Genomic DNA, 15,037 nt, shown 5'->3' with positions numbered 1-15,037 from the left:
ACTTTATTTATTTCACAGGAGTTTTTCTTTCTCTCTCTCTCTCTTTCTTTTTCTTTATCAAGTAGATCAAATAACTCCCATGTACAAACGCCAAAGCCGATGCTACGTCACATTTTAGCTAATATGCAGAGTCGTTTGTTCATGAAAGCCTAGAATTTTCAATGATCAAGCTGGATTTAGTTTGTAAGTTTAATGGTGTTTCAGTTGAGATTTTAAAGCCAAGAAAATGAACCATGATGCAAACTACAGCAAGCTTTCTTTAATCAACTAACTTCAAAAACCTCAACAACCCAACTTCTAGCTGTATAGCTAACATCTCGAGATACTTTGGCATTATACTCTGATTCAGCTTCGATCCAGGTGTGGGGATGGTTGAACTGGAACATGGGAAATTGTGCAAATCAAGAAACATGCTTGGTTAAGTGAAAGCAAGGGCAAACTATCCGGAGTCCTAGATTTCAAACGACTTGCAAATCTGCTTTTAAGTTAAAATTGAGACACTACATAAGCAACCATGTCCAGATGGGCGATAATCCTGCAAAATTAAATTCGAACTCAGGATAAATTCATAGAATCTTATTGCATATTAAGAGCATTAAAATATGTATTACAGAAAAACCAAGTGCTCAATGGCCTTGCTGAGGATATGAATGCAGAGCCTGTTTACAAAATCTCTATCAAAAAGCCAAAAAAATCAATAGAAACTGAGAGGTGGAAGTAAAAGAATTTATTAGAGAACAGAGCTTTATATGCACCTGTTGATGATGGTCATTGGAAGTGCCTGGCATTGTTTTAGAACTAGATTCTACTTCATTTGAGAAGTTAAAGGCAGGAGAGTATCGACCCAAAACAAACTTTGGTGGCATAGCAGATGTGTCAACAGATGGACGCAAGTGTTGTGAACGAACACATGGCATTTGCATTTGAGAGACTGCAAGATTTCTGGATGCAGGCATTAGTGGCAAGCCTACACCTGCTGCTAATGAAGGATGCAGACTGGCCGAGGGAGCCGATGATATCACGGGATGACCAGCTGAACAACACGTCAACCATTCCGGTCCCAATGCCACTGCCCATTCCTAATTTTGGACTAATGGGCACATTTGGGGAAATCTGGGGAACTTCTGTACTTTGATGCCCACTTGGTGACATGAATGGAGACTGGAATATGGCTCCTCCCTGAGCTGACATCATCTTATGTACATTAACATGATAAATAACAGCATGTTAGCTCTATAAGAAAGTGAGTCATATATACACACACACATAATTAATATTAAAAAAGAGATTACTTCAAGTTGATGCCTTAAGGCTTTAACATAATTAACAGCATCATCCAGCACAGAAGCTCTATCAGACTGAAAACAAGCAAACTCAGTTAGTTGACTGTAGGTTACAAATACAATTGAGAGAATGCTAAAAAGCCACTTATTGAAATACTAAGTATAAGTTCGGGATTGAGGTGCTGAGGCTTTAAATCCGCATCTGCTGTAGAGTGGCATCACAGCTACCAAGTATAATGACACTCTCATTTTGTTCCTACAGAAGCGAGCACTAGTCTTCTATATCCATTTGATTCTGTTTTACATAACTCCGACCAATTATGAATCAAACATATTGAACTATAAACAGCTAATTCTGAACTTTGTTGTTAAGTTCATCAATTATGAGTGCCACAATTGCTAAGCTCTGGTTCAAATAAAAAATCCAAAAAAGGAGAAGTAAAGCGAAATAATGAGTTGGTGCTGTTACCTTGTTGCAATTGGGTACTAATTCCTTCAAACTTTTAAGCCTTTTGTTGATCCGGTCCCTTCTCCTCTGTTGAAGTTTCAAAACAAATGATGATTGAAATAAGGAAGAGAAAACAAAGGTACCGTAAAAGACGAAGTTTTCTCCACAATCTCACCCTCTCAGACTGATTATGTACTTCAGCTGAATGCGTTCTTTTAGGACGGTTATCTGGCTTTCTCTCCATCCCTTCTGATATTTCTGTTGCCTACAGACAATTTGAAATATATTACAAAATGAAAGAAAAAGGTTAAAAAAGCTCTACCAGTTTATACAACTTACATCACATAGACACTTTCGGAGAACAATTTTATCGGGTTTCTTCACCATCCCACTCGATTGACCCTTATCATGTTCACAGGAGCTAGTCTCCAACTTTGATACAAGGCTAGAAGGGAAATGTGCAGATGATGCTGCAGAAAGCTCAACGTCCATTAAGTTCCCGAAAACGTCTGAAAAGTCATCCACGTCAGTATCCAATGAATGGGAAGTTTGATGCCAAGAAGTTGGCAGCTGACTGGCAGAAGATTCAAGAAAATCAAAACTGTTTTCATTTCGGGAGGATTGCCCTTTTTCGCTGTCCCCACTAGCGACACTAAAATTCCAAGGTACCTGGTTGTTCATGTTAGTACAGTAACAAAGTGAAAGGAAGAGATGAAGGTGGGGAATACGTATAACTGAAGCTGCACAATTTCAAAATATACATGTGCTCTCAGAAATGAACAGTTTTTAGTTAACGAAGAAGCAGGAATCAGCCGATCAGGTGACGGCGTTTGGAGCATTGGGAAGTGATGTTATAAAACTGTCAGGATTTTTTACTGTTCTAGATATCCTGGAACTAAATTTAGGGGGTGTTACACTTCAGCTAATATGGGGTAGTGGGTCAAATTGTCTTTTTACTACAGTTGTCATTGCAAACATGGAATTCTGAACTATCGGACTTTCCTGAAAAATATATACAATCCTATTTCTGGGAGAAGATTCACTGGACAACCTGTCCGTTTTGTGAAACACCTGTCGGATGTTTGGCATTACACGTAGACATCGATGCCTCGTGTCGATGTTTGCTTCTGACTAGGATATATCGGTAGCGTCAGATGAGGCAACTTGGAGCTAGCTTAATTCGGAAATTATGGCTCCCTCATACCAGGCAAGTTATCATGTGCTTCAAGCTTAATTTAATACGGTAAGTCAGACGCCGAATTAGTTAATATGATGGCCGAGCAATTAAATGTCTCTCCTTTTTCTGTTCATCCATCTTTGAGTTCACATTATATTATTATATGTTAAACTTTTAGCATTTTACGTCAAGTCATAATGACCTTGAACCTCGTTTGTGGCTGAAGTTTATGCCAGGTTCAAGTTTAGATTAGGCCATAGATAGATGATATAATATGATTTATTATCGTCTAAAGTTGACTAAACTTGAAAATTCCCTCCGTGAAATTAGATGACCCAAATCTTAATTTTCTGGATGTGCTAGTAGTAACTCCATTTAATTTTCCGTTAAACTATCTTATCATCTTGCTCACTTTACGTTGTTGATTTATTTTTCTTTTTCTTTTTATTTTTTTGGGCGGCAAACCTTGATGTTGTATGTTCTTGGACCAAAACAACTAAGTGTTTTTTTACTTCAAGGCAGAGTGTGGTTATTTGCTATTCATAGCCCTGATTCGGCCTAATACTTCTAAGGATTCGAGTCACAAGACACGTCTAATTCTGATAAATAGATCAAATAAATGCTTCAGATGATCTGTAGTTAAATTGTTGGATTGGGAGCAACAGTAGAAATTAAACCAGGTACAAGACTGTTATCTTGACCTTTGGAGCAGACAAATATGTGAGTTTTCTTGATCTCATGCATGTTAATCTGCTCAAAGAAACTTTTTTGCTTTTCGCAGGCAAGGCATGCGGTGCAATTTCAATTGTATCAACTCATCGTTATTACTAAATTCCTTTTCCAGGTTGGCGCGAGCTTGATTCATCCAACTCTTTTAGTGTTCCATGCTTCGTTGTTCGTTTCTGGAGTGGTTGACACTGTAAGGTTCTCATCCAATCCTTGGGCGGTAGTTGTATTTCCATTGCTGCTGCACATTTCTGTTACTCTTACCTTTTTCGAGTTTCCTACCAAAGAAGAAATTTCACTTGAATTTTGACTTGAGCAAAACATCAAATATTTCTCAAAATTGGGACCCTGTCATTAGATTTGGCGAGGGCAAAAAACTTTTGATCAACGCTATTGTTGCATTATAATTAGCATATGATCATCATGAATTTAGTCGTACGATGTGTGAATTTTCACCAATTATTATTTTGAATTTCATTTTTATGACATTGATATCTCCGACTCCATTTTTCCTTTTCATAATGAAGGATGATAAAATTCTCTATGAGTTTAGGGTCCACTATAAATAAAAAAATGTGATTGAGATTAATTTTTTTAAGAACAAGGTAAAAAATAAAAAAATTAATCGTCAAATTCTTAATAAAATTGGGCTTAGTTATATACTCTCATCCGACTCATCCCAATCCCCATGAAATCGATTTTTGTCCTTATTCTACACTTTAACATATAAATAAATAAATAAATTCTAATGCAATCCTCCCTCGAGGTGAAGATTGCTTCTGTTCTCCTGACATATATACTCTTCCATGCATGTTCGTTATTGTAATGGTCGCGTCAATTTGCCAGCTCTTTGTTTCATTGTTGCCGACAAAGAAAGCACGCCACCATTCCTTGTTTCAGAAACAATTAATGAATTTGGATTTAGTGCTTACCCTTTAATTTACCATTTTAATTAATTTGTGTTCTTAGTTTTGCGTGCCTGAAACTTCAAAGATTTTTCTGGGTAAGATATCCCACTTAAATCCTGTTAAAAGAAACTCGAATCTATTGGGAAATACCAATTTTTGTGTTTGTTTCATAATTTAAGTAAAAAAATCTCAAATTTAAACGGAAAAATTAAAGTTAAGATTAGTTCCATTAATTAACGATACAGTTATCATGACCTAAATTTTAAAATCGAGTATCATGTAATATATGTGAGTTTACTTAGTAAAATAAGAGACGAGAAGGGGAAATTGGATTAGACTAATTGTATCTTATATAAGGGACGCGGGACTTTCTAAATTTAATTCTTGGAAATGAAAGCACAAAAGCTAGTACTTGCTCGTTTCCTCTTGGTGAGGGTTTGGTTAGCGAGTATTGGCGGCTTACGCTGGAAAGCCCTGTATTACAGTTCATATAGGAAATCGAACCATACACACACATTGATGAATCCCTCAACTTGATTTGTCTCTGCTCCATCAATTTTATGCATTGCTTACCTCATCGTAGATGTTTGAGAAAGTTACTTTTGCTATTCACGCCCTTAGTTTTGAGTTATGTTTAAGGAATTTCCTATGTATGTTAACTAGTAAAAGGTCACTCATCAACTTGCTAACTTGCTAAGGTTGTGTCAGTTGCATTTTTTTTTTGTCGGTTCAATCTGTACGGTCTTAAAGGCGACATTTTATGTGATTTAGTTTATATTTTAGTTTTTTATTTTTAACTTTTTAATTTAAAAAGATAGGAAAGAAAAGAAAACACTTCTCTCGGTTAACGAATGTGTTTTACGTACTACATATACATTGCCCTGTAGTTGCCAAAACTTTGATGTTGTTACTTCAGAGACAGTTAAAAAATTAACATAGCATCAAAACTAGTAAATTAAGTCAAGTCACAATGCTCGTAGCCCAGAGACAACCAATATGTGTTAGATTATTATTAAGGAATAGCTTCGAGTCTTAGCTTACCTCACAATTATAAGTTGGTATATATGTATGTGTGTGTGTATTTTAAATACAATTAGTAGAGTATAAGATATCATGATATAAAAAAAATACTTGTAAAGTAATAAGTTGATTACTAAAGTTGATATTTGAATTTCTTCATTCACAACCATTAATATAACCCCTGCCTATAGTGGCTAAGGGCTGTGCCCCACCTGATCCTATAGTGACTACGCCCATTCGTGTCGAAGTTGAACCCCATAAATCATGATTTCATGAACCCTTCTGATGACCCGTATAATTTAATGGATCCTGTTGGCCACAAACAATTAGTGAATAAGCTCTTCATCCCGCCAAATTCTCCATTTCGCTATGATGTCTGTTACAAATTAAGCTAATAATCAATTGAGAGGAGGCATTTTCATAGATTCAATATCCATGTTCTTTCTGCCCAACTCCTAATTGTGAAGAAACATTTCATTATCTTTTTGCCTCCCGCCTCTTGGGGTGCCGGACTCTTTTGGCCGAGCTTCAAAAGTTTATATTCTTAACAAGTGCCATCCTCTAATCGGTTGGTCAACGCAAATTCAGATGGTATTTCGAAAGGAAACCCCGACAATGGGGTGTAGTCTTTAATAACTAACTTTCATGGAGTTTTTTTTTTTTTTTTTCCCGCATGCTGAATTTTTTCGTTTAAAGGAATGAGGTTGGTAAAGTATAAATTAATTTTTGAACTTTACACTATCTCTGAAATGTAAACTTTAGATGGCCATCTAATTAAAACTATTTAAAAATTATTTGTTAGGCCTTGGGGACAATGCCTTTGGGAATTTTTTTTTTTTTTTAAAAAAAAAAATCCAGGTGCCTTTAGGAGTTATGGCTAACGAGGAAGTTGGAGCTTGTGGGTGTCTAATATTTGGGTTGAGAGTGTACATAATAGATGGATTAGTGTTGTCAACTTGTTAGTTAGATGTGATTCAGATTTTCCCATATGTCTGTCGTGAAAGCAATGGGTAGCGAATGCTCTTGCTAATCTGGGCTTTATTTGTTTTTATCGCACCTGGGGCGACGTTTCTCCAACTGAATTTGTAATTTTTTTTATCTAATGAGACTATTGGTTTTCTAAATTATTGGTTCTGTCAATGGTCTTTTTCTTTTGTATATTAACTCATCTGCTTTTAAGCGTTCGCGTGTCCCCTCTAGGTGTTACTGTTATGCTGTTGTCAAGGGTAGCGCTTGATGTTTTATTTGCTTTATTAAAGCTCGCGTTGTTGAAAAATTAAAAATAAAAAAAAAAACTAGTGAAAAAAACATGAAAAGCCTTAATGGATCAACTTTGAGCTTCTCTAAGCATGACAATGAAAACTCAAGTACTCAATCTCCATGTCTTTTAAATTATTTATCAACCGAGGTTTCATGCATCAAGGTAGGGGTGTTCAGAATCCAATCCGATCCGCTCAATCCGATCCGTATAAATCCAATCCGTGAATCCGCAAAAAAAAAAAATATATATATATATATATAATTAAAAATTTATTATAAATTTAATTAAAAAAATTATAAATGTGACATTACATAGTTACATAAGCACTATAACATATCTTAACCATTACTCAATAATAATATACAAATATAACTTGTAAAAATTGTAAAACAAAATAAAAGTAAAGTCACATGCACTAGCAAAAGCAAAGTAACATAACGCCAAGTCACCAACAATTTGCAAAGTCACTCAAAAGCAAAGTAACATAACGTCAAGTCACCAACAATTTGCAAACAAAAAACCTTAAGCTTCTCCATCGTCACACACACTAGCAACACTCAATATTGGTTGGATACACTCTCGACACGGATTTGAAGAACATCGGCCACGCGATTCCGGCGAGAGCAAGCCATCTTCTTTCCCAAGTCCATCGAGTCACTTCACATTCACTGGTTCCAGCTGAACAATTTCACTATCACAACCTTCAAGATCGCCACCCGTACGGCTTCTCCTGATTCCCATCGTGGACGGCTCCATAATCACCACTTTTCGACAGGTGCAACAGCCCTGGTGAAAGATCAGACTGTGTTTGGTTTCCGAAGGTTTGCCATTTCAATTAATTGTGGTTTTATTTGAACAATTAATTTCGGTGTTATATTAACATATTATTGTAACTTTATTTGAACAATTAAGCTTGATGTGTTATATTTTGAAACTTTGAACGTATTATTATAGCTTTATTTGAATAATTAGTCTCGATGCGTTATATTTTGAAACTTTGAATGTATTATTTTAGCTTTATTTAAATAATTAATTTATTTAAATTTTATTCAATTTTAAATTTAATTGGTAGCAAAATTATTTTTATATTAGATTTTTTTATTTCATTAGTTGGAGAGAACTAAAAATTTTTAATTCAAAAACTAATGCATAAAATGGTCGATTGGATATGGATTGAGTCAAATCTGCATCCGATCTGCATATGTATGGATTGGATTTAGATTTAATTTTATCAATCCGTAAATTGAATTGAATTAAAAAATTATAATTCGTAAAATTATGGATCGGATATGGATTGATGTCTAATCCGTAAAATCCGATCCGCGAACACCCTACATCAAGGACATTAAGAACATGGCAGAGAGGAAATAAAGTTAGCAAATAAGACCATGACAAGTTGCAATAATGGCGGATCTCTTATGAAATGAGACCTTTGTTTCTCTCTTCTGCCACTTTTTGGTTTTCTTTTTCATATGCAACTTTTTGTCCATATCAAAAAAAAAAAAAAAAACTTTTTGTCAACAAAGCTGGCTCCAATTGGATAAGATTTATAGCCTGGAATGGTCACCCCTTCCCCTTTATGGCTTTACAACACAAATCCGATATTGTCCATTGTGAATATTCCACTTAATATTAAAGCTACACAAGCACTCCACCATAATTAAGTAGTAGCCCTTCATATTTTGAAACGGTAAATTATGAATTGGAGACCAAATATAAGAAGACTCTATTGAAAAATTGCCTCAACTGAAAGAGAAAAAAATAAAAAATCAACCTCTAGTCTTTGATTTAAAAAAAAAAAAAGTTAAAAAGGAAAAAAAACCACCACTCACATTTATATTCTTTATCCCCCCAGAGTCATAATAGTTTCTATATATATTAATTCTTCAAAAGAGAAGGAAAGAGAGAGGGAGAAGCTAATAGCTATATAAATAAACAAAAATGGTGAGGGAATATTTGAGAGAAATCACTACACGAGGGGACGAAGGAGGAAGCAGTGCAGTAGTTTTGCTTATTTGGGCAGCATTAGTTAGTCTCTCGGTCATTTCAGCTATTGTTTTCTCCTGTGCAGGTGGTGGTGGTGCATCCAAAGACAAAGACTCTACCACCCATGCAGATGGTTATGGCGGCTCCACTTGTGTTGCCGGCTGCGGCGCCGCCTGCGGGGGCTGAGTCTCTTTGATATACCAGCTTTCATTGCATGTATAGAACACTCAGCATCTCCAAGACCAGTAGTAATGTAAGTTTAGCTTTCTTTCTTTCAAGCTTTGAGCAATCTTGCAGACTTTTGATTGAGCACAAAATTGAAACATTAATTGTAGTCGTCGATTCAGTTAATGCAATAGGTGCCGAAACAAATTGCCATCGCCGCAATCGCTTCTTCAATTTCTCATTAGATTAGTTAATTTAACAGTATTCGGATAAGAGTATAGTCACATTTAACTGTGTTGATAAGGGGAATTGATCACAGCCAGCAATTTCTTATCCCTTTTCCTTTCTCATCAGCGGTGGATTGACAATTTGCAAGTTTGTTTTGTTGCAAAAGTGAACAGTCAAATTTCACCAATTAATTATTAGTTCAAAAGGTTTCCTTTTTGTAAAAGTCTCTTCAAAAAGGAAACCCCTATACTTTAATTAAAAGAGGGTAAAAATTTATTTAGTTCTTATATTATATGGTTAGTGTCTATTTAATCTTTATATTTTTTAAAATATCTCAAAATATCCCTGTTGTTAAATATTAACACTCATGTCATTATTTTTTTTATTCTTTTTAACTTACTTTTACAATATTATACTCTTACAATAATATTTCTTTTTTGGATATTAATAAAAAATTAAATTATTAAATTAAACTCAAAAAAAGTATATATTAATTTTTAGGGAAGCTCACGTATGTCTAAAAAATTAATATGGTAAAAAATTACATTATCAATTTTTTTAGAAAAATTAATATTTTAACTCAAGAGAGTGTTCCACAAAAATTAACATATTTATTTTATTTCATTTTATTTTTTAGTGTTAAACTAGTAATTTATTTTTTTCTTTTAATAATGTCTAAAAAAATATTATAATAGGGTAATATTGTAAAAATAAGTTGAAGATAATGACAAGAGTGTCAATAATTTAATGGTAGGAATTGTTTGAGGTATTTTTAAAAAGATAGAGACTAAACGGATACTAAGTTTAAAATATAAGGACTAAATGAACGTTTACCCATTAAAAGAAACCTCGCATGGCTGAAAAAAGGCATTTCTAGAATTAAAGCAGCGAGCTTGTAGTCCTATGATGGACTAATGCACTTTCCCCTCTTCCACAAGCTGTGGAATAGAGGTAAATTTAGAACTCTAGACTTCACTGTAAAATGTATGAATCTAACTTTTTAGTAGACCTTATATTGTAATAAATCTGTAGATTGCAGCAAAAACCATTTTTAACCATTTCGTTTCAACCTAATTTTGAAAGCCTAACTGTTTCATACTTACAATACAAGGCATCTCAAATTCAAACAGACTTTTTAAATACAAGATGTCACCCTCCTAATGCGACAAAGTAACATGGCATAAAAGAACAATTTGACGAATTGCAATTAATAGTGCACAAGATAAAAATACAGATATATTCACTCAAATTAGTTGCTCAAGCAAATTTCCCACCAATACACTCATAGAGCAGAACTAGCAATGGCAGATAAAATTACACGGCTGAAAAATTCTATAGGCTTTTTTTGATTTTTTTGTTAAGGTTTTGTTGCGATCTCTGTCAACTTGTGTGTGTTGTGTATTATATATAGAATCTTCCTTGGAGACATGTAGTCCCTAATCAATGATTGCTAGGAAGAATTATGTCCTGTTTGAATAATGTAGCTACTGCGGGATTTTACATTCCACCGCGCTTCCTTATCTCAGTAGAGGATATATCCATGCGGAACTCTTCTACTGGTATGGAGACAAAAATGTCTCGTACCACCTCTGGAATGTCAAAATCTTCAAGAACCTGCAGAAAAGTCATTTGATGGCATTGAAGAGATTTCAGGACAAACAAATCAAGCATGAAATAGGAGCATGTGTTTCAGGTACACACCTTGAAAACGCCATCAATATTACGGCCAGCCACAATGAAAGTGCATCCAGTTCTTTTGCATCCACTCAGTACCTCCACCATCTTTCCAGGGTCCCCATCATAATACTTGGGCTAGAACGGCGATAGAACCAAGCTTAAAATTCAGCTAGTTTATTATGAATAATATAATTTGAGCAAAATTATTTTTAAAAGATTTGAAGTTCCATACATCTATTAGCCTCGCTGCTGTGTCTGCGCCAATTACAAAAGCACTGCCAGGAAAAAATTCAGCTTTCTTATAAAAATAAGGCTGATTTGAAATAATCACAGTCATTCCTGCAAATCAAAACAGAAATCATTAATGTGTTGGGAAAATATTGATCAAATTAGTATCTAAAATGGCTTCTAAAAAACAAATTCAATGATACGAGTGAGATTACAGTTATGATTATAAGTTGGTATCAAAGTACATTTAATAATAGATAACATGAAGAGTTGAAAAACATATATTCATAACAAAAAGAAATAAAGGGTTATAATTACATTGAATTTCCACAATATATGAATGAAGTTTAAATCTTTAAGAAGATCAGTTTTCAATCACAACGCCAGAATGCCAGATTAGTAGGGTACAACACATGGTTTTATATGCCCAGATGACCAGGAAACACGCATTATTCACAAATCAACATCAAACATACAGGAAAAAGAATGATACACAATTACAAGTAATTAGCCTCACCAACTTTTTCAAATTGCTTCACACGATCTTTGATTTGAGAAACTGATAATGGAGGTTTGTCAGCATTGACTGCTGATAACTCAAAGCATGGGTAGCCATTGCCACAAATTCTACACAAATATCAATCATGGACGAAAGGTACTTCATAAACAACATTATTCCACAATGTATTATGAAATATTATATGACAGGAATGCCATGCAGATGTAAAACCCATTAGAGAAAACTGTAAGAATCTAGAAAATCAGGCAACTGATGACAATAGCAGCTGAAGGCTAGTCTACAGGGGATGACTAATCTAGAACAAGATATCTATATATATTACTAGTTAACAAAGCCTTCTAAGGAAAAAGAAATGACTGATCATGGAACATCAGTAGCTGACAAACAGAAACATGAATGTCTAGAAGATGACTGATGTGGAAAACAAATCAAACGTGAATGATAATAGAAACTTATTGATATACCTAGTCGCAACTTCCAAAAGCTTGAGGTGACCATCGTGTAACGGATTAAAAGAACCAGACAGTATTATTTTCCTTTCTTCATTGAACACTTGTGTCTCTGCAGAAAGCAGTCAATAGACAATAGGAAATAAAATAAAACTGAATGTAATACTATAACTGGGTTTCATTCAAAGGTTAAACCATACCATTCAAAAATGGATAGACCTTAAAGCATATCTCCCCATTTATAATCTGTTCTAGTTCTTGATCTTCACTGAACTGCTGCTCACATTCATCGACTGTTTCAGAGTCAGTCAACTCGGAGTTAAATGTTGCTGGAACTTTGCAAGCACTTGCCATTGCCTGAACCAAAAAATAAAAAACAAATTAATTAAGATGTTCAACATAGGAAACAATGCCTTCAAAAAAAAATTTAAAAAAAAAATACATAATGAATTGACATTTGAGATGCACCACAATAAAATGAAATAATTGCTGTTGGTTCATCAAACAGATTTTTTTTTTAACATTTTCAGATCTTCAATGTGCTTTAACTTTATTAACAATAATTGGACAGAAGAAACGAAAATATAAATCTAATGGTTCCACTGAAAAATATGCAACAGTTTAACAGCACCAAAGGTTATAATCATCCTCAATCTTTCATCTCATACCTTGAGTAAAAGATGACTTGAAACCTTATCTTCTTGCTCTCGAGTTCGCAAACCCTAAATTTGTTCAGCAAACAAAATATGAATGAAAATTAAAACACTAACAATTGAACCCAAAACCAAATCAAATTGTTGCCTCACCTTTGACAAGGTAACTGTAGATACCCATAGTCTGTCAGACGTTCTTGTAGACAAGTGGAACCTATGCATGCCAAAGAAACAAGATGTTCAACAAGTCTGAGGATAGCCATGAAAAACAGCTTTCAACAACCCCAAAAAATTCTCCAATCACATAATGGGAAGTATGCATGAAAGCTATTTCAAATACTGATGCCCATCTTCTATAGTTGATGAACTCAACCTACATTCCAGCATCAATTGTATATGACCAGCAGCATAAATTGCTGCAGTCTAGAAATCAAGAAACAAAAAATAATATTATCTAAGTATATTGTTCATACAAACAAAGGGCTCAAATCTAGATTCTAAAAATATCTAACAAAGTGTTCTATCTATTTATAGTTGTAAAGGAACATCTCGTATAAAGTGAAGAATTCAAATAATAATACCTGTGGTCTCCAAGTTTTGGATGAGTGCTGGCTAAAGCACCAGTAAAGCCCACACCAAGAACAGGGGCACCTATTCCGAAAACAAAAAAAAGGAGATGGGGTCAGGTAACAATTCCCATTGCCACAACTTTTATAAATCAACATCAATAAACAAATGTGTCTATCTGCGCATGCAGATGTTCTGCATATTAGTTAACTTGTTTCTTTTCATAAAATTATAAAAGGATCAGTAGTGACAATAACATGACTAAAACATGAATAATACTACTCTCACCAAGATTTTGATCAAGTTTCTTATAAACGGAGTATATATTTAAACATTTGTCTGTAGCAGCAAAGGTCGCCATAGCTTAAATTAATGCACACACAACAGATAGAATTTCACAAATACTCTGGCTAAAAAAAGGCCATAAAGCATGAGCTATTGACAGTTCATATCGCCACACAATCTAAATATAAGCTAGCAATTAAGTAGCCTGTGAAACAGAGTGAGAGAGCTGAGTTAAAACCTGGTCTAGAGAGCTTAAGTGCCCGATTATAAGCTAACAAAGCCATATTAACAGCAGTTTGTTGACTACAAAACTGATTTGGAATCTGCAACATTTAATTAATCAAATAATTATTTTTAACGCATACCAAACGAATTAACTCAAATTCGTCGCTACAATTATGTTAATCAGATTCAGACAGACCAAAATCAATGAACCTGGCCGAGTAATTGAATCATGGACATTCTGGAGTACGGTACCACTGCTTCAAGCACAGTGTTTGTTGCTCCCGGAATTGACATTAACATTCCTAAAGCCTGATCACAATTTTCAATTACTCAATATAATATTAGTTTTTAATTAATACGCTAATTAGTGTTAACAAAAAGTGTGAGAAAGAAATGTGACCTGAGATGCGCCGCCGGCGATGTAGACGACGGCTTGAGTGGGGCTAGCGTGTATGGCTTCCACGACACCTCGGATGCAAGCGTCCGTCATTTTCGCTTTGCAGTTTGCTCTCGGCTCGTCGTTTAGCAGCACGGTATATCGAATGTAGTCAACTGGATAACGATCTGAACGGTGTCGTTTTGTCAACCATGATATTAAAATTTGATCATTTTTAACAGCGGAGTGATAAAATAATTTTAGAAATTATGATATTATTTAAAAAGTCTAATTATTATTATTATTATTCAATTACGAATTACCTTTTTTTCAAAAAATATTCCCGAGTAATGAGATGACACTAGATAAATTTACATATTACAAAATTGATCATCTCACAAATAAATTTCCCTCGTCAGTTTCTGGAATGAAAACATTGGAGAAAAAATTATGTATACTTATTACACTACTTCAAATAACATTAAATTTGATCAAATTTATTATAGTCGCATTGAACTAGATTAAATTTGATAAATATTATCTTACAATTTGGTGGCAACAATACAATTATGACAACACAACTAATAATGAAAAGTCTTACTTATAATCATACCTTTTATATTTCTCGTAAGATTTTAAAAATATAGAATCCTCGTACACTTATATTTCATAATATATTTTTTTCTTTACGAATTCGATTACCACAACTCAACTAGTATGCTTAGAGAGGTGTTAGGTATGTTTGGTATTACTATTGAAGACTTAAAGGATTATAGTTGTTAAGTGCTTGGAAGACATCTGTAGTTGTAATTTTTTAGTTAAAAGTGATTTTATTTGACTGTTTTTAAGTAAAAA

At 34.2% G+C, this 15,037-nt stretch overlaps 2 protein-coding genes across 8 annotated transcripts; both read right to left on the bottom strand.

Moving 5' to 3' along the window:
• Positions 1-97: 97 nt before the first annotated feature.
• On the bottom strand, positions 98-2,711 carry LOC107175605 (transcription factor PHYTOCHROME INTERACTING FACTOR-LIKE 15-like). Of its 6 annotated transcripts, XR_003063702.2 has the most exons (7): positions 2,071-2,711; positions 1,907-1,996; positions 1,753-1,818; positions 1,293-1,358; positions 756-1,194; positions 612-659; positions 98-535 (listed from the first exon to the last, which is right to left on the bottom strand). XR_003063702.2 is itself a non-coding variant. In XM_025094589.2 (5 exons), exons 1-5 carry the CDS (start codon positions 2,410-2,412, stop codon positions 877-879), a joined length of 882 nt encoding a protein of 293 aa, XP_024950357.1. In that variant the 5' UTR covers positions 2,413-2,711; the 3' UTR covers positions 98-876. The 6 variants fall into 6 exon arrangements, 2 of the variants coding, with proteins under 2 accessions (XP_024950357.1, XP_052291524.1); XR_003063701.2 differs by having other exon boundaries at positions 612-1,194; XR_008052615.1 differs by having other exon boundaries at positions 98-659.
• Positions 2,712-10,409: 7,698 nt separating this feature from the next.
• LOC102608277 (uncharacterized) lies at positions 10,410-14,373 on the bottom strand. 2 transcript variants are annotated; one of them, XM_006468690.4, is made up of 12 exons: positions 14,207-14,373; positions 14,017-14,115; positions 13,820-13,904; positions 13,311-13,380; positions 12,883-12,943; positions 12,745-12,798; positions 12,277-12,433; positions 12,092-12,188; positions 11,625-11,734; positions 11,112-11,218; positions 10,904-11,014; positions 10,410-10,816 (listed from the first exon to the last, which is right to left on the bottom strand). In XM_006468690.4, the coding sequence occupies exons 1-12, from the start codon at positions 14,294-14,296 to the stop codon at positions 10,700-10,702; spliced, it is 1,158 nt and encodes a 385-aa protein (XP_006468753.1). In that variant the 5' UTR covers positions 14,297-14,373; the 3' UTR covers positions 10,410-10,699. The 2 variants fall into 2 exon arrangements, with proteins under 2 accessions (XP_006468753.1, XP_006468754.1); XM_006468691.3 differs by having other exon boundaries at positions 14,003-14,115; positions 14,207-14,221.
• Between the last annotated feature and the right edge of the window lie 664 nt (positions 14,374-15,037).

The sequence above is a fragment of the Citrus sinensis genome, chromosome 2, assembly GCF_022201045.2.
Source record: "Citrus sinensis cultivar Valencia sweet orange chromosome 2, DVS_A1.0, whole genome shotgun sequence".
In the NCBI taxonomy this organism is placed as follows: domain Eukaryota; kingdom Viridiplantae; phylum Streptophyta; class Magnoliopsida; order Sapindales; family Rutaceae; genus Citrus; species Citrus sinensis.
The sequence above is the reverse complement of the archived record's forward strand: the minus strand, read 5'-3'. Positions and strand labels throughout refer to the sequence as shown.